The 26496-nt window shown below is 43.0% G+C and overlaps 1 protein-coding gene across 3 annotated transcripts in view; it reads left to right on the forward strand.

Annotated features, from left to right (window-relative positions):
• Window positions 1-26496, forward strand: part of thrb (thyroid hormone receptor beta) — a 77693-nt gene that overhangs the window by 42634 nt on the left and 8563 nt on the right. For 2 of the 3 annotated variants that reach the window (XM_080532993.1, XM_080532994.1), the window contains exons 3-6: window positions 364-417; window positions 1579-1639; window positions 4341-4391; window positions 25562-25662. In XM_080532993.1, the coding sequence (XP_080389119.1) occupies window positions 1633-1639; window positions 4341-4391; window positions 25562-25662 (159 nt within the window). In that variant the 5' untranslated portion in view covers window positions 364-417; window positions 1579-1632. The remainder of the gene's footprint in view (window positions 1-363; window positions 418-1578; window positions 1640-4340; window positions 4392-25561; window positions 25663-26496) is intronic. The other variant, XM_080532995.1, reaches the window with a different exon arrangement.

Consider the following 26496-nt stretch of genomic DNA (forward strand, 5'->3'; position numbering starts at 1 on the left):
GGGGGGGGGGTTGATAAGCCTTGGGCACCCTGCCATAATGTGTACTTGTAGTCGTTTTACTCCAGGCAGGGAGCGATACAGATCGGAGCCATCCAATTACACCAAGCTTCAATGTGTTAGCATGTTCATGAAATAAAACTGGCATGAGTGTCCTGACTGAAACTGTGTTGAGTGAGCTTTTCACCACTTTTCTCCATAACATTTCAGGAAAACCTGTTGGATCTCGGCTAGGATAATGCAGCATTATGCACTTTTTTATTCTGCAATTCCCTTCTGCTTGCTACCTACCTACCTACCACTTTCTACCTACTTGGAAGAGTTGTGTCTAAAAACAAAATCTTACCCTTCCTGTTTGTGTTTCAGGTTCCAATGGTGTAAGCATCACCTCAGGGGGATACCGCTGTGCTGCTCAGAGAGGTGAGGGGAGGAGAGGGAAGGAGACGTGCCATCTTTTCATCAACAGCTTTTAATTTAGCTTAGATAGATGGAAATAGACACAGAGCAGTGCTGTCTCTTAAGATGATTTGTACATTTGGTTTCAGGTAAAAAAACAATTGTTGCGTGCCAATAACGAACTGTATGTCCTGGGGCTTGTGTTTTTAATTATGTGTCATTATGTGTGATCTTGCCTATTGGTGTGCTTCCATAAATAGTCCGAAATTATGGCCAATTATCTCACTGTTCAAACGGTTTGCAGACCTAGCACTGCCAATGAGCGTACGCCTATTTCGCCTCCGGCATTTTAACAGTTTTTTTTCTTTTTGCTGAGTAGTACTACACTGTATCAATGCCTCTTTAAAGGGAATGGCATATCTAGTATGTACAGTCACTGAGTGTCTGTCTCCCACCTGCTGTCTGTCTCCCACCTGTCTGTCTGTCTGTCTGTCTCCCACCTGTCTGTCTGTCTGTCTCCCACCTGCTGTCTGTCTGTCTCGCACCTGTCTGTCTGTCTCCCACCTGTCTGTCTGTCTCCCACCTGTCTGTCTATCTCCCACCCGTCTGTCTCTGCCTGTCTGTCTCCCACCTGCCTGTCTGTCTCCTACCTGTCTGTCTCCCACCTGCCTGTCTGTCTCCCACCTGTCTGTCTGTCTCCCACCTGTCTGTCTCCCACCTGTCTGTCTCCCACCTGTCTGTCTGTCTCCCACCTGTCTGTCTCCCACCTGCCTGTCTGTCTCCTACCTGTCTGTCTCCCACCTGCCTGTCTGTCTCCCACCTGTCTGTCTGTCTCCCACCTGTCTGTCTCCCACCTGTCTGTCTCCCACCTGTCTGTCTGTCTCCCACCTGTCTGTCTCCCACCCGTCTGTCTCTGCCTGTCTGTCTCCCTTGTCTGTCTCCTACCTGTCTGTCTCCCACCTGCCTGTCTGTCTCCCACCTGCCTGTCTGTCTCCCACCTGCCTGTCTGTCTCCCACCTGTCTGTCTGTCTCCCACCTGTCTGTCTCCTACCTGTCTGTCTCCCACCTGTCTGTCTCCTACCTGTCTGTCTCCCACCTGTCTGTCTCCTACCTGTCTGTCTCCCACCTGTCTGTCTCCTACCTGTCTGTCTCCCACCTGTCTGTCTCCCACCCGTCGTCCTCTAGCCAGGTGTCTGTGGAGGACAGGAGAATGACGTTTAGGCCCTGAAGCCCAGCAGTATGTCAGGTAAGGCTCCTTCTCCTAGACATCAACCACTATTCTGTGTTATAGGTCATTCACTTACTCAGGTCCAGTGTGCATTGGACAACATCCCACAAAAGAAATACATTAGTAAACTCCTGTGCATGAACCAAGGACACAACTTAGACCACACTCATATTGATGCCTATTTTATTCAATAAGTTATGATCATGCTAGATTAATTGTGTATTATCTCCAGTGATGCCGGTAACGCGTTACTAAGTAACGCGTTACTCTAATCTGAATACTTTTTTCAGTAACGAGTATTCTAACGCGATACTATTTCCAAATCAGCAATCGGATTAAAGTTACTTATTCAAGTGACTGTGCGTTACTATTGCGTTACTACCTCATAACTTATACCGATAACCGATAACTAAATGCAGTATTTCTTTGTAATGTTCGATAGTAAACAAACATTTGTTTGCTTTTCTCGCGTCTTGGGGAGTGACGTCAGTGCTCACTTTTCAACACGAGGTTGCAGCAGAATCGCTCACGTGTATCACCACGCTGATTGCACAGTGTAAACAGAAGCGTAGCCTACACAATGGAGCGAGAACAGAGATATGCGTTAAATAGCTGGACTATTATATTATAACCTGGACATAAGGATTATTTTGAGTTTGTGTCAGCAAAGGATGACAAGAACATAAATGTTCGTTGTACACTCTGTGCTGGCAAGAAAATATTGTCCTGTGGTAAAAGCCTGAATGGTCAGGGTAGGTTTTAGGTTTTGTGAAACCACTCCTTGCTAGTTACTGTTAAATAAAGATTATATTTATTTTATTGTTTAAAAACAAGTATTTATGTTGGGTGAGGCAAAGAAAGACTCTTTATTTTGTTGTTTTAAGTTATTGTTTAAAGTTTAATTATGTAATTTAAGTTACTGTTAAAATAAAGTGAGTTTTGGCAAAACCAGTTTTCATTTTTATGTTGCGGGGGGGGGGGGGGGTCGGGTGCCTAGGCAGCTGCCAATAGTAACTAAAAAAGTAACTAGTAATCTAACTTAGTTACTTTTAAAATCAAGTAATCAGTAAAGTAACTAGATTACTTTTTAAAGGAGTAATCAGTAATCAGTAATCAGAATACTTTTTCAAAGTAACTGTGGCAACACTGATTATCTCTAAGTATAACTGATAGCATAGCATACTGACACTGTCAAACTGATATCACTCTCACTAGAAAGATGGCCGACCCTGACTTTACTCACCAACATCTAATTGAGTCCCAACAGTGTTCGGTTTGCTGCCTGTTTGGTTTGTCTGACAATACAGCTACTTAACTCCTCAAAGGCAGGCTATATCAAATCTAAATATTGAACTTGGCAGCTAGTAGCTACAGAAGATCTGATAATTGGCCAGGATGTAGGATGTAGTTACACAATGGTGGACATGACACTCCACCTGCATCAACACATCAGGGTTAGGTTCTGACAGACACTGACACATTGGCTCAGCCTCTTCAGCAGCATCCTGGTGACAGATGGGAAAATGCGTTAGTCAACACCTTTCTCATTTGTTGTCATATGTTTGGGATTATAATAATGCATATGACAGAGTGGATTTAAAGCCACAGTCAGTCAGTAGTGAGGACGTTTTTATAATAATAATAATAATAATAATAATACATTAGACTTATATAGCGCTTTTCTAGACACTCAAAGACGCTTTACAAACTGAAAAGATAGAGTAGTAATAATAAAAAGGAAAAAAAAACTAAATCTAAATCTACTCTGCAATTACACCTAGATTTCGGGCGGAGAAGTGGCGAACAAGCAACGCCAGCGTCCTCTCTCAACCGGCATTTTTTTTTAAGCGTTTAATTATGTTCGCGTGCATAATGATTCCTGACGGAACTTACTGAACATGAATAATGCCAGTATTGCAGGTTCTCCTACTTTTTGTATGTATACTGGACCCATTGATTCTTGAAGAATGTTCCTTATAGATGCCTCATGAGCCCAAAGCACAAACAGATCTCCCGCAGGAGGCGACTGTACCCGAGCTTAACACTGATATGATGTAAGGATTGTTGGATGTAGGATTTGTTGTAAGTCGCTTTGGCTGAAGGTGTCTGCTAAATGCCAAAAATGTAAATGTTAATGTAAATGTAAATTAGAGGGAGCAGGTTTAGCTTGCCTCTTTGAGTGTTAATAACAAGCAGAGTTGTTAATGTGCCTAGTGTTAGTAACGAACAGCTAGTTGTTAATGTGTCTAGTGTAACAAGCAGCTAGTTGTTAATGTGTCTAGTGTACCAAGCAGCTAGTTGTTAATGTGTCTAGTGTAACAAGCAGAGTTGTTAATGTGTCTAGTGTTAGTACCAAGCAGCTAGTTGTTAATGTGTCTAGTGTAACAAACAGCTAGTTGTTAATGTGTCTAGTGTAACACGCAGAGTTGTTAATGTGTCTAGTGTAACAAGCAGAGTTGTTAATGTGTCTAGTGTTAGTACCAAGCAGCTAGTTGTTAATGTGTCTAGTGTACCAAGCAGCTAGTTGTTAATGTGTCTAGTGTAACAAGCAGAGTTGTTAATGTGCCTAGTGTTAGTAACAAGCAGAGTTGTTAATGTGCCTAGTGTTAGTAACAAGCAGAGTTGTTAATGTGCCTAGTGTTAGTAACAAGCAGAGTTGTTAATGTGCCTAGTGTAACAAGCAGAGTTGTTAATGTGCCTCTCCTCCCATCTGTTTCAGAGCACGGAGACAAGTGCACCCCCGGCTGGAAAGATGAGGGCATGCAAAATGGTAATTCATCCTCCCTCCCTCTTTTCCTCTCAACTCTATTCTATCTGTCTGTCTGTCTCTCGGTTTGTGTGTGTGTGTGTGTGTGTGTGTGTGTGTGTGTGTGTGTGTGTGTGTGTGTGTGTGTGTGTGTGTGCGTGCGTGAGGGGGGTTGGTTCACTTAAGGTGAAATAGCTGGAGTCAGAGGGGAAAAACACGTGAAGCACAGAACAAGGATGACGGCAGATCGCCCTCGCAGAAGGACCTGTCGCTAATGGAGACTAGGGCTGGTATAAATGTTTTGGGTCGGAATCATCACGCGAGGTTCTGTGTAGTTCTCGGTGAACGTTTCTAGCGGTTCTCTATGCTTTCCACGCAGTCTCGTCCTTTAGCCGTTTCCTCAGATGGGTTGTAACTGAACACATATAGGCTACTGTTGACACGGCTCAGTGTTCTCCAACTGCTCTCTCTAAACAATGTTTCTCCGTTGTAATATAATACCATTGGTAGGTAGCTGTCTGCCGTCTGACCGTTGGACTTGTTATTGTTTTATAGCGTATGTATATTTCATACTAGAAGCATCAGGGAGATCGAATGGTAAGAACCCGCATGCTCCAGTGAACAAAGCCTGGCTAAGTGCTGTTTACTGTTCATTGCAATGGGGCAGCAGCGCCCATGAATAAGAGATGGGATAACTGGATAATTTCCTCATGTGTGGGTCCTTTAGACTCAACACACCTTGATCTCTCCTTTCATCCTTAGAGGACAGAGTGTGCCCGGCGGCCGCTAGTCGTACTGATTGACCGAGACCGGAGCTAAATAGTCATCTATGCCCTCTCTCGCCCCCTCATCTCATAATGAGAGATGAGGGAGATGGCATCACAAGCTGGGCACAGGGCCCTGTGTGTGTGTGTCTGTGTTTTATTCAAATAAGGAAAACTGATAGGCTTACATGGAGTGTGAATATGGAAGAGGCATGATTTGATCGGTCACCTGTGTGATGTCGCTACTTTGCAGATGAGTTTGGCGTTAGGGCAATGAAATTCACCTGTCGCTCACTGCTTCAGATCTGCCATGTACAGTACATATGGCAGCTTTGACATTGTTGGCATATGGCATAAGGCACTGCACTGTAGCTGTTTACCAATCTCTGATTTAATTGGAATATGAATGTTCCAGTACATTGGGACCAACATTGGCAGACTCATGTTTTTGTGATATGCACTCAAACAATGAATGTTGGCACTTAAGACACATGTCATATCATCAAGGCCCCTAGTTGATTCCAGCCATTGACATATCCTGCATGTCATCTTCCTTCTCTCTCCCATCCTTCCTGTCAATCTCTTCTGTCTCTATCCCAATAAAAGCAGAAATGCCCTACATATACAATACAAACTATAGTATAGTATATATATAGTTTGTCTATACATGGACAAAAGTATGTGGACACAATTATGGTCTGGGGCTGTTTTCATGGTTTGGGCTAGGCCCCTTAGTTCCAGTGAAGGGAAATCTTAATGCTACAGCAGCATACAATGTGATTCTAGAGAATTGTATGTTTCCAACTTTGTGGCAACAGTTTGGGGAAGGCCCTTTCCTGTTTCAGCATGACAATGCTCCCATACACAAAGTGAGGTCCATAATGACATGGTTTGCTGAGTTTGGTCTGGGAGAACTTGACTGGCCTGCACACAGAGCTCTGACCTCAACCCCATCGAACACCTTTGGGCTGAATTGGAATGCAGACTGCAAGGCAGTCCTTCTCACCCAACATCAGTGCCCGACCTCATTAATGCTCCTGTGGCTGAATGGGAGCAAATCCCCACAACCATATTCTAAAATATATCTAATATCCCCAGAAGAGTGGAAGCTGTTATAGCAGCAAAGGTTGGACCAACTCCATATTAATGCCCATGGTTTTGGAATGAGAAGTTCAACAAGCACAATATATGGGTGTGATGTTCGGGTGTCCCAATACTTTTGTCCATATAGTGTGTGTGTGTATATATATATATATATATATATATATATATATATATATATATATATATATATATATATATAATGAAACATGAGGTATCTATTAGAGTCCACATTGGGAGGAGATTTGAGGGAAAAATTACGAAGGGTTTCCCACGCCCGATGCTGCAGTGTGTCTGAGCTTGGTTTAAATTGTATGATTTGATCTCTAGAGTGTGTGTGTGTGTGTGTGTGTGTGTGTGTGTGTGTGTGTGTGTGTGTGTGTGATACATGTCCCATCTCTCCACTCCCTGCTGCCACCCACTCCCTTGGTCTATTTTTAGAATCTGTTTTGAATAATTCAGCTCTGTGTTACCCTTCTGAATGAAGCAGGGCACAATATGCCAACTGTGTCTTTGTGCGGATGTCAAAGGCCCTGCCACACTGACAGACACTCTCTGAACCGCGGGTCGGTCTGCCTGTCTGTTTGCCTGTCCGTCGATCTGTCTATCTGTTTGCATGTCTGCGTGTCTGTCTGTCTGTCTGTCTGCTTGTCCATCTATCTGTCTGTCTGTCTGTCTGTCTGTCTGAGCTGCCTATGTGTGCTGGTGCCCTGACATAGCTTTCTCTTTCTCAATATCTCTATTCATTTTTATTTTTGTTTTATCTCTCTCTCCCTCTTTCTGTGTGCAATGAATACAGACGTGCAGCGACAAGTTAGCAGCTGAGAATATGGGACTGCTTGAGCTGAGCATGTCCTTTGTATCCCCCCCAAAACACACACACATACACATACACTACCCAAAACACAAACACAAACACACACGCACACATACACACACGCATATACACATACACTACCCAAAACACACACACACACACACACACACACACACACACACACTACCGCAGTTTCTAAAGCAAATGCCATGCCCGGCAGTTGTGTTGAGTTGTGCCTCGTTCACGCACGCCACGAGTGCACTCAAGGACAGCTCAGTCAACAATACCACGGGCCTGGCAGCGCCGTGCCCTTCTCACAGTTGTCAAACAGACACAACTACACAACCACACTACACAGACCCTGGAGGCACAGCAGACCTGCTTAGTGTACAATAGAGCCCCACTTTAAAGGCCATGGGTGAGTCCGCAGCGTGGTGCTGGCTCCCTCCCTGAGACAACACACAAACGGAATGTGTGTCACTGTCACTGCTTATAATTCAACAGTCGTTGTTATGTATACATTGAGAAATGGAAATAATAAGAACCTGCATGCTCCAGTGAACAAAGCCCGTTCTTTTTCTTTTTGTTATTTTGTTGAGTCACTCAGGCCATTTTGACTGGCCTAAGGAGGTTTTGGAGTTGATGGGATATTGAGGCTAAGGTAGGGCTGGGTATTGGCAAGGACCTCACCATACGAGGTGCTAGAGCTAGACAATCAATACGGTACGGTGAAAAATAATAACGGCATAATTGGCTGTATCGATGCACAGGCTAAGACTGTGTAGTTATTTTCGTAGAGGCAAAGCAAGCCCCGTGAGGACGGGGTTAGGGAGAGGACCAACGGGAGAAAATTCCCTCAAATTTGGGAGATCAAAGTGAAAGAACTCCTGGCAATAGCATTAGAGGAGTTCCACGAATTACTGAATATTTAAGGGTCTATAATGAATGTCTTGCCTCAATGGAGACAGTGGAATTTGGGATTTACAGCCTGGAGTTATGGCCTATGCACGAGGATGTCATTTTGGTCTCCTCATTCCTGCGATGGGATATCAATCAGGACATTAAGTGTTCTGGAATTCCTCTTTCAAAACTAATGTCATTTATATGAACTGAATGAAATTGATTGTTGGTTTCAAATGAGACATTTTAGTATGTCCTTCTGCCATTAGGCTGCTGCACGCTCTCAGGCAGCTGCCTCTCCACTTTAGGTGAAGAGAGTTTACAGGTTGTTGTTGTTGTTGTTGTTGTTGTTGTTTTTTTACTTTATTGCCGTTAACATCCAATAACAGGCCATTAACATTACAAAACAGAATCACCTTGAGGTTGGGCTTCATTCCACATACATACATGTACATATAGATTAGCTTACAGTTTAATAGTAGCTGTGTCTTTCCCAAAAGGTAGCTACAGTCGAGGTTTATTCAAAATGGAGAGGGACCCATGGATTATTCAAAATAGAGAGGGACCCACTTTGCCATGATTAAATTGTTACACAGCGCTACCATGTGGCTGAAACTTAATTTAAAAACAGTTGTTTTTCAGATTCACAATTCACAGCTTGGGGGGAGACTTGAAATTATTGAATTATGAAGATCACATTTTTAAGCTAATCACCCTCTGGTTACATTCACAATTCACTGTTGACACCTTCCTCAGTCTCTATTTGATACTGTTGATACCTTACTCTTCCTCAGTCTCTATCTGCTTTACCTTCAGATGGCAAACAAACCATTCCGCCTTGTGACGGTTTTGCCTTTAGCCAGATAATGACAGAAGCATAAACTACTCTTGAGGAGTGTGTTGCTGGTGTTGAGTACATCGTCTGTGTTGAGTTGTGTGGAGTGACAGGTCTGTGTATGATCTGTGTATGAAAGCCTGCCCTCTCCAAGACTTCTCTATCACAGTGGAGAACTCTACTGTAACCCCCTCCCTGACAGCCAAGAACCTTGGAGTGATCCTGGATAACCGACTATCCTGTGCGGAGAACATTGCAGCAATGGCTCGCTCCTGCAGATTCTTCCTCTACAACATCAGAAGGATACGACCATTCCTTACCAGAGAGGCAGCGCAACTCTTGACCCAGGCACTGGTCATCTCCCGCCTGGACTACTGCAATGTACTCCTGGCTGGGCTCCCCGCTTCAGCCATTAGACCTCTGCAGCTCATCCAGAATGCTGCTGCCCGGCTGGTATTCAACCTCCCCAAATACTCGCATGTCACCCCTCTCCTTCGCACCCTGCACTGGCTCCCGATAGCAGCTCGCATCAGATTCAAGACCCTGGTGCTTGCATACCAGGCAGCTAAAGGGACAGCCCCTGCCTACCTGAAGGAAATGGTAACCCCCCAAACCCCTGCCCGCTCACTCCGCTCCTCCACCTCGGCTGGCCGACTGGCCCCACCTCCTCTACACAGCAGTCGGGCTGCCCGATCACGTCTCTTCACAACACTGGCTCCCCGCTGGTGGAATGAGCTCCCCACGGCTGTCAGAACGGCAGAGTCACTACCCATCTTCCGTCGTAGACTGAAGACCCATCTCTTCAGGTTACATCTTAACTGCCCCTCCTGAGACATCTTCTGACCCTCACCACGACGTCTCCTAAAGACACCCGCTTTCCCCTCTACTGTGTCCCTAAGAACTTCTATTGCCCCCCTTGTACTGTTTCTCAGTTTCTCCAGTAAAAAAAAAAAAAAAAAGTTTTAGAAGAAGGTGATAGGGAGAAGGTTTTTCCTTCTATCAATGGCCCCGGGCCCGAGCTAGATTACTCTTCCTGCAACGAATGGTGGATTGCTGATTCACATGCTTAGTATTCAAATGTATTGATTGTAAGTCGCTTTGGAATAAGGCGTCTGCTAAATGCCAAAAATGTAAATGTAAATGTAAATCTCATGAGTGTCTAAGCACCGTGAGATCAGTCCTCCCCTCAGAACACTGTGTCTGTCTGAGGCATGTTTATTAGCCTTGACACCCGTGACTCCCATGTCTAATTAGGGGTCTAGACGACAGTGGTGGCCTAGGGGATAGTGAGTTGGACCGTTGATCAGAAGGTCATAAGTTTAAATCCCACCTTGAACAACACCACTAGTGTGCCCTTGAGTAAGGCACTTAGCTCTAAGTTATTCCAGGGAGACCCTGTCCCTGTGATCTCTAATTGTAAGTCACATTGGATAAAAGCATCTGCTAAATGGTTGAAATGTAAATGTAGACATACATCGTATTATGGAAATGAAATGGAAATGGAAATGGAAATGGAAATGGACTTTATTTGTCATTGCTACAGTACAGGTACCAAACAACGAAATTTAGGAGGGGTGGCTCCCCTGGTGTTAGGAAAGGAAAAAGAAAACACATTTTAGAAAAAGCATAGATGCATAAAATCACAAGAAGGTAAGGAGCTGGTTTACATCAATAAAGGCTATGTACACAATCCACTGTACTATACTGCACAGATAGTCAACTAGGGTTGTCATATTGCACAAAGAGTATTTTTTCACATTATTTTAAAGTGTCACAGTTTGCAGGCTTGAAAATGTACATGTTTGTGCCTCAGCACTAGCTGCCATACAATCCGTCCGGACTGTCCTGGGCCCAGAACTTAGGCCTTTTCTGTATTCAGGGCCTTGACGGCCCTGTGGTAGAAGCAGTCCTTCAGTCTGTTTGTCTTAGCGGCCGGGGTCCTGTACCTCCTGTTCGAGGGCAGCTTGACAAAGTGTACGTGCCCAGGGTGGGTCGGGTCCTTGGAGATCTTGGAGGCCCTCCTGAGACAGCGTGTGTTGTACAGCTCCTCCAGAGAGGGGAGGGGGGCGCCGGTGATCTTCTGTGCTGTTCTCACGACTCTCTGTAGCGCGTTTCTCTCCGCTGTTGTGCAGCTGTGGAATATTATCATGCTCCTTCTTCTGACAGTACTGTATCTGAACGTGGTCAATAACACTTTTGGCAACTTTTGGATGATGGAGGTAGAGGGCGATAGGCCATACACCCTGTCATGCATGTTATTTGGCCACATGTTTGTGCTATACCAGGCAAATTAGATTACAAACCTCTAAAGGCCGCGCCACGTGTGGTACTTGGAAAAGATGACAGAATTCTATATTGGTCACTCAAAACAAGTAATTTTCAAAACATTTCTCTTTGAAATAATGTGGTGTATCATGGCTTAGACCTGTCATGGCCGCCTGCAGCTGTATTAAACACCGCTTTCTGTTTAGGGCACATCTTCTCTTCTCTCCTCTGTCCTCTGATTAGAGGAGGGCTGATGCTGTGTGTAACCTCAGGCCTTTGGGGAAATGTGTGCTGTGGGACACAGCAGGGATGTGATCTAAATTCAGCTGGAGGGACGCGGGGTGTTAACACAGAAACAAGATGGCCGAGTGGGAGGACGGGTCGATGGGTGTATAGGAAACACTGCTTGTATGACTTGTATCACTGCTTGTATGGTGTTGTGTGTTGAGCCCCTAAGGTTTTGAGGTTTAACCTGCTGTCGACGACAATGTCCGGAGATCAAGGCCCATTATTTCCTACTTCATTTTCAGAGGTCTGATGTCACAGTAGTCTGTGTTGTTTAAAGGCAACTCTATTATTTATCCAGCACCAGTACCAGTGTCTACACTATCTACACCCGACTGCTTAACAATGAGGACAATAAGGCTATCTTGGAATGTCCCTTTTGGCATTGCCAGTGTAAGTTGGCACATTCATCGGGGCGGCTGTGTCTCAGGAAGTAGAGCCGGTGTCTAATGATCGCAAGGTCGGTGGTTCGATCCCTGGCTGGCCACGTGTCGAGGTGTCCTTGGGCAAGACACTGAACCCCAAATTGCTCCCAATGAGCGGTCCGGCGCCTTGCATGGTAGCTAGCCGCCATTGGTGTGTGAAGGTGTGTGTGTGTGAATGGGTGAATGAGAGGGCATTGTAAAGAGCTTTGGAATAAGGCGCTATATAAATGCAGTCCATTTACATTGGCATCACTTTGGACCATACAAGGACTGGAGATTGGGTTTTCATTGTGACTAGTATACTGTCTGAGAAGAACCGCCAGATTTGACCAATGAGATTTGAGCCCATGTTTTTGGCAAGTTTATTTTGTCATGTTTGAGAGAGAATATAGGATAAATATAGTTTTTTTTTTTTTTTCTTAAAATACAATTTAATTAATTATGGATTATGGTTTAATTCTATCTTCAGGAACATTTTATTTGGATAGTTATTTTCAGTAGATGTTCAACTAACTATCCACTAGCTTTAACCCTTACCCTAACCCCTACTCTAACCCTAATGGTGCTTTTCCACTACCGTGTCGGGCCGCGTGATCCCGGTTTGTTTTGCTTTCTCCACTGCCAACCGAGCCGTACCGGGCCATAGTACCCGTGCCGTTTTTAGTTCCAGTTCGAGATGGGTACTTTCAGTACTTTCGTGCCAGGCTGTGTGTGACGTGTGACGCTGCTGACCGTTAATTGGTCAATGGAAATCGTCAACATCGTCATCCCATGTTCATAGACTTCATCGATAACCGCCATTTTTAAATACCACAACAGATTTCACTCGCGGAAAATGTCACTTACTGTGAGGTTCAAAGACGCTGACAATATGGGAAAACGGGAAAGTGCTCTGTCCCTTGTTGTATGAATAGATCCGAGTCTAAAAAACATTTAAAAAAAATAATTCTATCGCTTTAGTACACTGGTACTGGGATTTTGTTATTTGGACCCGGAAATTGCTAAACGTCACAAAGTGACGTCAGACTTAACAACCGAATACATTGCTCCCTGTCTAACGTTATATATCTAACGTTACATGTTTTAAGGCTGATCTGTGCATGATAGTGCTGCATGTTGACATAATTCTTATCGCATTTCCCCCCGTTGAGCTGTATACCGGCACTTATTAAAGTGAAGTCCTCTTATGACACTTAACTCCTCCTACTGTCACCGCTCGTTCCTGGTCTGTTGTGTAATAATAATAATAATAATACATTTTATTTATAAAAGCACTTTACATATAAAATCTCAGAGTGCTACAACACAGTAAGATAAAGCAAAAAACATTCAATTAAAAGGCTAAAAAAAGGCTCTATTAAAAAGGTGGGTTTTAAGGCCACGTTTAAAAGCATCCACAGACTGTGGTGCCCTTAGGTGGTCAGGGAGAGCATTCCACAGCCTGGGAGCAGCCGAGCAGAAGGCCCGATCTCCCATTGTGCGGAGCTTAGTCCTGGGGGTCTTGAGGAGGTTGGTGGCAGTAGAACGGAGGGTGTGTGAGGAGGTCTGAGGGGTATGGAGGAGTTCCTTGAGGTAGAGGGGGGCAGTTCCATGGATGCACTGGTGGGTGAGGAGGGAGACCTTGAATTCAATTCTGAGGGAGACGGGGAGCCAGTGAAGTGATTTGAGGATGGGGGTGATGTGATCATATTTGCGCACCCTCATCAGGATCCTAGCAGCGCTGTTCTGGATGTATTGAAGTTTCTGGAGGCAGCTGCTAGGAATCCCGATGAGGAGTGCGTTGCAGTAGTCCAGTCTGGAGGAGACAAAGGCGTGGACGAGCTTCTCTGCATCTGCCAGAGTGAGTGCAGGACGGAGTTTGGCAATGTTCCTTAAGTGAAAAAAAGCTGTTTTGGATATATGTTTGATGTGGGTCTCGTAGGTGAGGTGAGGGTCCATTTTTACGCCCAGGTTGGTAACAGATGAGGAGAGGGGAATGTTCTGGCCAGAGAAGGTGATGCTGGTGATGGTGGATGACCGGACCTGGTGTGGTGTGCCGACTAGTATGGCTTCAGTCTTGGAGCTGTTGAGTTGTAGGAAGTTGAGCTTCATCCACGCCTCTATCTCCTCCAGGCAGGTGGTTAGTGTGGATAGTGGCAGGGGTGCAGAGGAGGTGGGGTTGACTCTGAGGTAGAGCTGTGTGTCATCCGCATAGCAATGAAATTACATTCCATGCCTGCGGATGACACAGCCAAGGGGGAGCATGTATAGTGTGAACAGGGTGGGGCCCAGCACCGAGCCTTGGGGGACTCCGCAGGTGACGTTGTGGGTGTGGGATTTCGCCTTTCCCAGGGTGACATACTCAGTTCTGCCAGTGAGGTATGAGGTGAACCAGTTGTGGACGGTGTCAGAGAGGCCAATGGTGGAGTGCAGACGGTGAAGGAGGATGTTGTGGTCCACGGTGTCAAAAGCTGCTGTTAAATCCAGGAGAATGAGGAGGGATGGGGAGCCAGTATCTGCTGTCATCAGGAGGTCGTTGGTGACCCTGACCAGAGCCGTTTCCGTGCTGTGGCCAGGGCGGAAGCCGGACTGAAAAAACTCAAGGAGGTGGTTTTCATTTAGGTGATCCTTAAGTTTAGCAGCAACTACTCTCTCTAGTACCTTGGATAAAAAAGGAAGGTTGGAGATGGGCCTGTGGTTGGCGAGGACTTCTGGGTCTAAGGTGGGTTTCTTGAGAAGTGGTCTGATGACAGCAGTTTTCAGCGCAGATGGGACATGGCCGGTCTGGAGGGAGTGGTTGATGATCTTGGTGATGAGAGGACTCATATATGTATAATGGAGAACGTATCCTACCCGTACCATACCAAACTTTTCAAATGCGTGCCGTGCTGAGCCGTACCGGTCTGGTCAATGGAAAAGCGCCATAACAGCGCCATAGCAAGCTGTTGCATAGCAACAGAGTTTTAGTTGATAGTTTGAGCAACTGTAGATAATCTATAGGGGACTATCCAAATGAAGTGTGACTATATATTGTAGTATTTGCAACTTCCATAAGATTACATTACATTAAATGTACATACAGTACTGTATATCATAATTATCTTTAACAAACTGTTAAACGGAAGATGGCAGCGGGTACTTAAAAAAAACTGTATTCATCCCACAAATCTTATTCCCAGCTGGTCATGACTCATTGTCTGACTAGACTGCATTAGCTCATGTTGTTTGTCTATTGCCCTTGACATTTTCCAGGTTTGAGGGGATTCCTAGGATTAAACTCTCAAAATGCTCTTCATCACTGCAAAGTGTAACGGATACAGGCCCAGATGTCCCCACTCATCTCAACTCGTCCATGTTGTCAGAGATGTAACGTGGTTGACATATCTCAGAAGGATATGTTGGGTTTCATCAATACCCTTATAGTAACCTTATTCCCGCTGGGACCATATATACTGAAAAATGTATGTACTCACTGCAGTGTAAGTCGCTTTGGAGAAAAGTGTCAGGTAAATGGCATATATCAAGTTTAGAGTTTATTGTCACATTACAGTAAGTAATGTAAACAGTCAAATTCTTAGGCTTCGGTTCCTGACTTTGCATTGCAACACAACACATAGAGCATAATAATAACTCAAGCATAATTCAAGATAACAAATATTATTAAATTATACCTTATTAAGATGATCTCTGTTTGACTAGTGGGGCATCCCGAGGGGCATGATCTGATATTAAAAAAAGATCAGATTTAGTCACTTTGCTTGCAGTGTGAACGTAGCCTAAATTAGCACCTTTTCCCAACCTAATCTCACCTCACAAGTTGCCACATTAGCCTGTCCTCTGCCTGACTTCTGACACTTGTCATAGACAATTGTGTACGCATTAACCTTAAACTCACCCAAATGCCATAAGTCCATCCTTAGGAGTCTTTTCCTGTCAGCAGCACAGTCTTTTTCTGTCATGTTTTTTGTCAGCACACAGATAAAGCGGAGGATCTCAAACCCTTTTCTGTCAATATTGTTAAGGGTAACGGGATGATAGTATTAGAGGAGTAGGAGGTAAGCCTGTTGGAAATGTGACACCTCTGGCCACCACTGCCAAATTCAGTTCCAAACAAGTCCTCCCTAATAATAATATAACCCCCCAAAATGGACGTTAGCTGTTGTGTTTCTGCATGCGTGCACGATTCGAAGAGGCAGCCACCAGAGACAGAAAGGCGAAAATCTGGGAATCCACTTCCCTAGAACCCCCCCCCCCCCTGGCTATTAACAACATGTTTGTATACAAATCGAGTGTTGCACCCAATGCTCCATTTTAGAGAGCACTTTTCAGGACCAAAACATCCATTAGAAAGCTTTTACAAAGCTTGAATGTTACATACAGTATTGAACTTTTATTGAATTATTCACAAAGGTTACCTATTTAGGATTAGCATCAATTCAGGAAGGTATCTGAAATTCCAACTCCAATTCAAATGGGATTCCAATGTTCTACATTGAAAAGCATACCAGAATATTGGAATTGGAATTGACTTCCTGAATTGACTGAATTGAAATGGAACTGACCCCAACCTTGCTCTGTCACATAAAATATGTCACAGCAGCTGGTGAAACTGGGAACAAGTCGCCAATCGACAGACCGTTCAGACTTTTATTCAGAAAAATGTAAATAAATGTCAGCGTTGTTGAAAATCAATGACACACTCGCTAGTCAAGCCAAAATATTGCAATGCACTGGATTCTGTGAGTTATCCCCACTACTACCTAGTTAGTGTAGAGTAGTGGGGATTACTCACCGAATCCATTGCATTGCAATATTTTGGCTTGACTAGCGAGTGTGTCATTGATTTTCAACAACGTTGACATTTATTTAAAATGTTCAGAGTAAAAGTCTGATCATTTTGATTGGTTGGTGACTTGTTCCTCACATAATGCAGTCGGGTGTATACAGCTGTTTTTTTTTAAAAACACATTTACACGTCAATGGTCTTATTCTTTACCGTTGCAATGCAGTATGGTTAAAATTCTAAATGATTATTATCACAGCAACTCATTACTTGCTTAGTTTTGTGAAATAGGGTTATTCAATTTACATTTGGTCAATTCAGGAAGGGATTTGAATTCATAATTTAAAAATGAATGATCATAATTCATGAGTTCATAAATTCCCCCCTCCAAAATTACTAAAATGTAAAAACAAAATAAAAACACTTTAATTTCTGCATCAGAGGCCTCCTGCAACAACATCTGAAAGGTGTGGGGGGGAAATTAGCTAATTTACTACTTACAGGGTTGGGGATCACCCGACCTTGAAGTGATCTCCTCAGGTAACACAGTGTTGCCGGGGATATCTGTCTGAGGACAGCAGGTCCTGAATACTGTGCATGACCAGCTTTGGTGACTCCCAAAGACCATTATCCACTATCAGCTGAGTGCTGCAGAGTAGAGTAAAATGCTCCCATGTACACAGGGACATGCTTTGCCATAGGGGAGTGAGGAACTATATATCTGGCAATTGTGTAAATATCAAAAGGCTATTGCTGCTATATTGTACGTGTATTACTTAGGACATGGAATGACCATAAGGACAATGAGGATATCTTGGCTCTGCCTGTTTGGCATTGTCAGTGTAAATTGTCACATTGGCATCACTTTGGACCATACGAGGACTGGAGATTGGGTTTTCATTAGGCTACTCTACTGTATGAGAGGAACGACTACAGGAACAGACAGATTTGACCAATAAGTCCATGTTTTTCGGTGAGTTTCTTTTATCATGTTTGAGAGAGCATTTGGGGTAGAATTGTATTTCGTATGGTTTAAAGAAAATCTATTTATTAATTATAGATTTAGGTTTAATTGTATCTTGTAGTGTAAAAAGAGTCTTACTTTCAATTCCTCAAAATGCATGTGCTGTGTGAAACTATGATTAAAATAATCATGCCTATTGAATATATGATGGTGGCATGACTATTGTTGTGTTTGTGGTGTTTAAAGCTGTGTTTATGGCCCAAGCTACTGCTAAGCGAGCACAGTGATCTATTCTAGATCACTCTTGAAAATGTACTATTCAGGTGGGTGTCATCAATTGTCTATTACCCAGTGGACCGAGATGATTACTTGATTACTCTGTCATTTAAGTAATCAGTCCTCCTTGACCATGTCAGAATTACTGACTCTATTGTAACGTGTCCATGTGTGTGTGTTGATTCCAAAAGGAATAAATAGATGTTTCAGTAGTGTTTGATTTTATATAAAATATTATTGAAGTGACTTACACCTTTAATGAAATAAGATATTTCCAATACAAACTGTACATTTTGTGAGAATAGATATACATTATACAGCAGCAAACGAAAAAAAGGAATAGCCTAGCACACATCCATATACCAGCAGAATAGTGACATGGTATTTTATATATCGTATAAACATGTCAAACTTGTGTTTTGGTGTTTTATAAGCCTCGTGGCCAGGGCTTCGGTTTGAAGATGAAGTTGTAGCTTTCAACTGGACGGTCCTATCGTAAATCTCCTTTTACGAGCCACATTGAATCGTTTTAGAGAGGCATTAAATAGACAGAAATAGGAAACAACATGGGGGCGATAAAAGGAGGGAAACGCCCCTGGTGATAATTCACTAAATAGAACAGATTGCACAGTATTGACTGGAGTTACCCCGATTGATGGACGCTTGACAGTCTTCTTAGAAACTCCAACCAGATTAAGCCCCGGTAAGGACATCACCTCATCAAAAAGTTAAACTGGCATCAGGCAGTCTTTACAAGACAATTGTCTCAATTGCCGATGGTATTACCAGCTGTTGTGTTGACCGTTTTACAGTCTTAAATACAGTTGTCTGAGCCAAACTCGGTTTGTCTAAGTCATTATAGGTTAGTCAAGATAACATGTTTACTTTGACACATTGTAGGCTAGTGCGCAACTTTTTTCCTTTGTCTGTTTTCAGCAGAGATATCATGGGATGTCTTCTTTTAAAATACAGTAGGGACATGTGAGCATGTGATATTACCGTATGGGGCTCAGTCATAATACGGATTTGAACCCGTTATTAGGGTAAGTAGACATGAACGTCCTATAGACTACACCGTGCAGTTGACCGAAGGCTTTGTGAAAGTTTACAGACTGCGCTTCAGTAGCGGCATCTGTTCCTCTGTCTGAAAAGTTAAGCTTGAAATACACAGTTATGGAAGCGCAATTGAAGCTGGATTTTCTATCTGAAAAGGATAGTGTTGCACAATGTATCGGTTCTACAGAAGCATCACATACTCTGAACAACAACAAAAAACAATAATCTACTAGAATTGTTTAGAACCGGTTATTTTATCATCAGTGCATGGTGATAAATTCCATTTGAGCTGAGCAGAATAATTGTATAAATCCAGCTCTGGTGTGAAATAGGGTACCATCCAGACATGCAATCATCATTTCCCTTCTCATGCCATCCTTGACTCTGAATGGTCAACAGACTAGACTGTGTATGTCTACACAATTGTGTCTTCGTGTGAGAAAGCATACAGTACACTCACCGGCCACTTTATTAGGTACACCTTGCTAGTACACCTGCTAGTACACCTTGCTAGTCGTTTGCCTTCAGAACTGCCTTAATTCTTTGTGGTATAGATTCAACAAGGTGCTGGAAACATCCCTCAGAGATTTTGGTCCATATTGACATTATAACATCACACAGTTGCTGAAGATTTTGCGCCCACCCTCATTATTTGTTCCTTTGAGGACCTGACCCAAGAAAATATCCCCCACACCGTTACACCACCACCACCATTTTCGCCCAGAGAACTGCCGCTCACTGGACATTTTCTCTTTTTCTGACCATCCTCTGTTACCTCCAGAGATGGTTGTGCGGTAAAATACCAGTATATCAGCACTTTCTGAAATACTCAAAACAGCCCGCCTGGCACCAACACCCATGCCACGTTCAAAGTTACTTAAATCACCTTTCTTTCCCATTCTGATGCTTGGTTTGAACTTCAGCAGATCATCTTGACCATGTCTACATGCCTAAATGCATTGTTGCTGCCACATGATTGGCTGATTAGATATTTGTGTTAACGTGCAGTTGAAAAGGTGTACCTAATAAAGTGGCCGGTGAGTGTATATCACAACGGACTGTTTGATGGGAAAACTGCCATTTGGATTATTCCATGAAGAATAAACCATGGTTAATGAACAATTAACTTTGGTCAGTGTAGTTTCTGCAGAGAGATTACTACACCACATTTAGCGGTATGTGTATCAGATAGGATAATTCAAATAAATATGCCAATTGAAACAAATGCATCTGTTGCTTAAATGTTTTTGAAACACCTTTCATAAATGTTTAGGTTTTAGTTTTTTTTCTGTTCTACATTCAGACAGAAACTCATACAATTTGCAAATTAGAACTAGAAATATAACTGTTGCAAGATATATACAACACTACATTTAAATAATATATTGTATTGATTTTAACAACAAAAACATTGATAGTCAATATCAAAGGTGATTACTCTGTCAGGGAGGGTTAACAAGGGTTACTTGTGTTAACCAGTGCTTTAATCTTTAATGGGTGGACTTAATTATGTTAATAAGGGTTAAGTGTTTCTAATAGATTGACTTAAATGATTCTGTGATAGATATAAGATGTCTTATTTGGGGATTCTGGCCCCAAAATGTATTGGCCCAAAAATATTTTAGATCAGTTTTCTGAACTTGATTTATACAGTAGCTTCCACCTGGACCGCAGGAGTCGGATCACCAAGGCTTTAATCTGTGGAAACATTGCCTCTGTCTCTCTCAGGATTTGCAGAGTGCCAGATTAGGACCCTGCATCGTCATAAATCTCTTCCCTGTGGTGGCTCAGGGATTCTGTATATAAGATCATTCTGACCTAAGGTCATTCATCATAAGGTCTTCTACTGGGTACACAATTTATCAGTATTTTTATTTCTGTTTTTAATTCAATTAAGAGTGAGATAATAAAGCAATTTATTAAGATTACTAATTTAGTCCTTTTTCTATTCATGCGGAAAATGGCGTTTGTGTAGAAGTTTTTTTTTTTTTTTTTGGGTATGCGGTGCCTTCAGTGTAGTTCACCATAATGAACTACTGTATATCTGAGCTGTATGAGCTCCCCCATGGCGGGGGTGGGGGTTATACAGTGCAGGGCGGTGGAGAGTACTGCATGTATGGAGGTGAGGGCACAGGCTACGGCCACTGTGAGCCCCAGCCCATGCACCATCCACCCTGTATGGAGCAGCCATGGCAACCTAGCCAGCCTTACGCCTGCTCCTACCCTGAGGGAAACCCTGTGTTCAAAAGTGCGTTCTGTAGCATGATGGAGGTGCCTCTCAGTCACTATGACCAGCCTGACTATCTCTCTGAGGGGGAGCCTTACCTCTCACACATGCAGTGGAGGTGTGAGGCCCAGAGGAAAGGTAAGACTGCCCAGTTGTGTGACAGCTTTTGATCTTTTTACAGTGAGGGGAGGCCAATGTCATAGCGGAGTGTATTAATGTTGTTGTGTATACCAGTGATGACGTTTTAACTCAGTGTTGAACGGTATTGAACTTTACTCATGTTATTGTATAATGGCATAGTGTTTCTGATTGATAAACAATGTGGTTGGGGGGGGGGGGGGGGGGGTAGGGAGTATCTATCAGAGGGGGCTTTTCATAAATGTCAATGTAAGAGTTAAACATTTCAGACATTTGTACCCTGATGCAAATCAGATAATCTGTGCTGGAAATGCTCACTGTTCATTTTAATACACAACCTACATTAATTCATGATGTCCCCTTGAGGTTGAGCCGGACATGCAACTCTACATCAAGTACTGCCAAGCCTGGAGTTATTCTGACTAGTGTTGAATGGCATATCTTATCTTGAATAAATAACATAATAACGATAATAATATTGAATAATAATAATTATAAATAATTGATTAGATTTTACATTAGATTCAACTTTTTGTCATTGCAGAGTACACTAGACAACGAAATGCAGTTTAGCATCTAACCAGGTGTGTGTAGGGGTGGGGATATTGAGTTAGGATGCTCTCAATAGTGCAGCTTGTAGAAGTTGGCCAGACTACTTGCTTGCATCTATTTTCCAAAATTGAGTTTCCGATTAGCTACTTTTTGACAGCGGTGCCAATGCATGCCAAGGCTTACTAGTGACCAGCTAGTGCTCAAAGCCTGGTGCTTCAAGCCGAGTGAAGAAGGCTGTTTGAATTTCCTCAGCTGGGCTTTGTAGTCGTGCGCTGTGGTATAGTTTGTTTACATTCTGCGGTTCATAATGTGGCAACTCAGAGACACTAGAAAAACATTTCAAATTCTTCTGACAGATTCTGGTAACTTAAGCAATGCAATTCTTAATGCATTATCCAAATAAATTCAATTGTGTAGTTACAGCAGTGGCGGGCGGTGCATTTCACACCTAGGCCTTCAGTGATGTCCTACACAGTCCTACCTGAATTATTCCACCTCTTAATTCCATCATTATGACACGCCATGGCTCTAGAAACTATACATCTAGACAGAAACGCAGTATAACCGGGCGTTGCTGTGATGTTCATATCTGATATAGGGGTATGTACCCCTTTAAGAGGGCACGGAAGTTAGGTAGCATATCGGAGCACGGAGAATAGAACGGAATAAAGAGATCACAAGTTTGTTTTACTACCACACAAGTGTCATCCCTTTTAACAAGTACAATATATGCAATATTACAATATATAGGACCCCGGGAAGTGATTAAAAGGTCGCATTGAAGGGGCGCTTAGGTGGCGTAGTGGATTAAGCGCTGACCATGTACCGCAAGGCTCCCGGTTCGATTCCAGCAGCGGACATATCCTGCATGTCATCCCTTCTCTCTCTCTCACCCAGCCTTCCTGTCATAATCTCTACTATATCTGTCATTAAAAAGAAAAAGACTGCCCCACTCAGAAAAAAAAGAAAGAAAAGGATCGCATTGAAGCCCCACTTACTCACACAGCTGAGCCACACCACACACTAACTATGAACCCCAGGGTCGCTCTGTATATCTACATCTCTAGCAGAAAAAAAAAATGCTTTGTACTCACCAAAACAACTGATTATTTGAACACAAAATCCATCCTCCTTTCTTTTCTCAAGAAGACTTCAATGTCTCTGTAGGACAGTTTATCAGTTCCACCAATAAGTCATTTTCTACATGGATAGCCTCGCTAACGTCGGGGTTGGCCGTTCTCTTCTGATTATGTCTAGCTTTTGGAAGGTTCTTCTTGAAAATGGCATTATAATATCTGCCACCAAATCTACCTCTTCTCCTCCTTCAGCCATTGTGGCTGCTTGTAGAACAACAGCTTACATAAATTAGCTCTATCAAGTTCAGTTTGCTAGCTCTGCCTCCCAATAGTGTGTATCCAATCAAAAGACGTGCAGGTGCTGATCAGGTGGTCCGCCATACAGCAGGCCCCTTCGTCAGATTTCGTCGGATTTGCTCGCCAACTCAAGATCTGACTACGGTATGCCACAGTTATTTTCTCGTTCACTTTAAATTACAATCTGTACTCGCGCCACTGTTGAATCTGCAGGCGGGCAGATTTCTTGGTACCCTGGCAACACATTATGGCTGAAATTATATGATTGGATAAAAGCTCTAACAGCCCTCCAAATGGCTGGAAGCAGCGCAACCAAGAGGAAAGCTATGAAATGAAGAGAATAGACTAAGGGAATAATTTAATACATATTTGTGGAAAACATATATCTAAATTAAAATTATATTCTGATGATGTTTAGGCCAGCAGAGAAGGCCTTGCTGGCCCTGACGGCCCACCACTGAGTTACAGCAAGCTAACTTGGATTATGCTTGCCACCCACCTAGTTCGCTAGCAAACTTTAAGCAATTGGTTGAATTGAAGAATGTTTCACCCTAGTTTAAGCACTGAATAGGCCCGGAGTAAGCATCGTTGAAGTCCGGGAGTGACTGTGGAAACGCAATTGCCTTTGGCACGCGCAGCGTAAGCCCCACTGTCAAAAGTCAGCTAATGATGTCATTAGAAGGGTCAGGTTACCTAACGTTCTGTACTGTCTCTCAGGTGCATTTGTATGTTTGATTTTTATGAGCCTCCTCATTATTGAAATACAAGTGCTGGCTGTCTAACCTTGGTTGTATGAAAACACAGAATATAAGCTTTTGATGGAGAAGCAATACTATTGTCAGTAACTAATAGGCCTGATGTGTTTTTAATTTCTACAAGAGCATGACAGTTATCATAACTGAAGTATATCTTTTGAAAAGCTGCTGTCATGCGAAGTAGTTGCTCTACCTATTTAAAGGGCAAACACAATTCCAATCTTTGGGATGGCTACAAAAATGCATTCTACAATTCAGTGTCTAGAAAATGATGTCATGGGTATTGATTATATTGGAGTTGTTACAGATTTTTCCCAGATTTGTTGCTTTTTGCCAAATTTACAAGACTATATGCAACGCCAGTGCAGTTAGACTATCTTACTCTTGGTAGAAAGTATAGGCCGACATTAATTAATGTTTACGTTTCATGTATCCTGATGTAAATCAGTTAATGGTGTGCTGTAAATTATTTTTTCAAATGTTCTAATGTTCTTTCATTTTAATATTCAGTCTTCATAAAGTCCCATTGAGGTTGAGGGGGGCATTAAATTACCATGCATTTCATTTCTGTGTTGCTTTGGGCCATCTTTGAGTACCAAGTCATTTGGAATGGTACTCCTTTGAGGACCTGACCCAAAACATGATATGAACCACATTCTTTTTTCACATTGTCAATTAATGCACCTACTGCAGTTCAATGAGATTATTGATTACTTTATTTCAGGATTTTCAGGGATTTCAGGGAACAAATTCATGGGACAGGAGTAAACCACAGGATAGCCACATGCGTCAACAAATCGCAACATTTAAAGAGGATATGTTCAGGGGGAAAAATAGGGGAGAGGAGGGTGGCAGGGTTAGTTTAGAGTAATTACAGTGAATCCATGACTTAAGGTGTCATAATAAGAGGGAACTGTCTTAGAACCTGTTGCTTCGCATGCATGGCGCTTGGGTGTGTGGGTGAGGAGGAGCAGCGGAAGGGGGGGGTGTATTGATTGATAGGGTTGGGAGCAGGCCACAGACAGGGGAACAGAAGGTTGCAGCATGCTGGGTGCTGGCTGGCCTCTGACTCTCCTCAACTGGTATTGATCACTTATTGACTTTTAGTCTGGAGTTCGAGGGGCCCCTCCCTGCATTCGCGTGGCCTGCCTGCCTCTCTCTCTCTCTGCGGCTCAGCCTCGACCGCCCTCATTATTTAGGGGTCCAAGCAGTAAAGCTGCGTAGAACCGTATTGTAATTATTGTCCACGTTGCCTATTCTTTTGTGTCAGCCATTTTCTTTTGTGTCTGCCATTTTGTCTTGTGTTTGCTGTTTTGGCATTGTAGTGCAAATAACTTCAACATGTGGTGAGATACTGTGCCACGTGTTGCGATACTGTGCCATGGCTTAGACTCCAGGCACGGCTGCTTTCAGCTGTATCTCTGCTTTCTGTCAGTGTTTGTGTCCAGCTACATTTCCATTGTCAAAGGGTAAGAAAATAAAAGGGGGAATATTAAATTCTTAGTTAACCCATTCTTCTTCATCACTCCTTTGAGTATGCATCTTTGAACACACACATCTGATAATGCCTAGTTTGTTACTGAATGTCTAAATGTTTAGATTTACACTTAACTATCCTCACTGTCCACTAAATAGTCTCTCGTCTTATTTTCAGTTTAGTTTTTTTGTTGACTTTAACAATCGTTCTCTTCTTTTTTAGGGTACATCCCAAGTTACCTGGACAAGGACGAGTTATGTGTCGTGTGTGGGGACAAAGCTACAGGCTATCACTATCGCTGTATCACCTGTGAGGGTTGTAAGGTAATTTGAACACAAGCGATGCTACAATATAATTTGTCATTTGTAATTCCAGCCTACAGTTCTAAAAGTAGCAAAAACTGTTCCCCGTTGCATGCTCTGAAGTCTGTGCGTGTGGTGTGTGTCAAGAGGATTCCACAAGAGGAGTCAAAAACACTGGAACGCGAGCCAAACTAGAAACCGAAAGTGCTGCTTCTTCAAAATGTTGGCGCTGATAAACTAGGGATTCCGTGTCTAAAGAAGATAAAACAGTGATTATGTTCATAGATTTTTGTAAGAACTATACTTTGACCATCCAGACCCAAATCGAGAGGTTTAAAAAAAGATATAAATAATTACAGATGGGTCTATTCTCAGTTCCTTGCGCAACACCTTACGCACGTGGATCTGTGCTTTACGTGCCAAATGTGTGCGGAGCACCAATGCCTCCAATGCCTATTCTAATGTCAACACAGTATGCGCCACTGTGCCAACTGCCTGTTTGTGGAGGAGAAACTCACATTTGAGGGGTGTGTCTGATGAATATCATAGATGTCTCCATCCTAATCTGATATGTTATGTGCAAAATCTCCATGTGAGGGGGACATGAGAGGCTGCATCAGCAACAGTATTGGCAGGGTTCGAAATTGCATCTTTTGTTGCTATCAGTATTTTATGGATGACGGTTGATTCAACAGTAGGCTAGTCAGTAACATTGCTCATGTCATGGCCATTTGTTGAAGGGAAACTGACCATAATTTTAAAACAAATATGAAGCACCATTGAAATATCGGCAACCCTTATCTGTGGTAGACGTTGTTAATGGTCCTCGGTCATTTGGCCTATCCTGATAGGATC

Source organism: Nansenia antarctica (assembly GCF_963989245.1).
Source record: "Nansenia antarctica genome assembly, chromosome: 5".
NCBI classification, from domain to species: Eukaryota; Metazoa; Chordata; class Actinopteri; order Argentiniformes; family Microstomatidae; genus Nansenia; species Nansenia antarctica.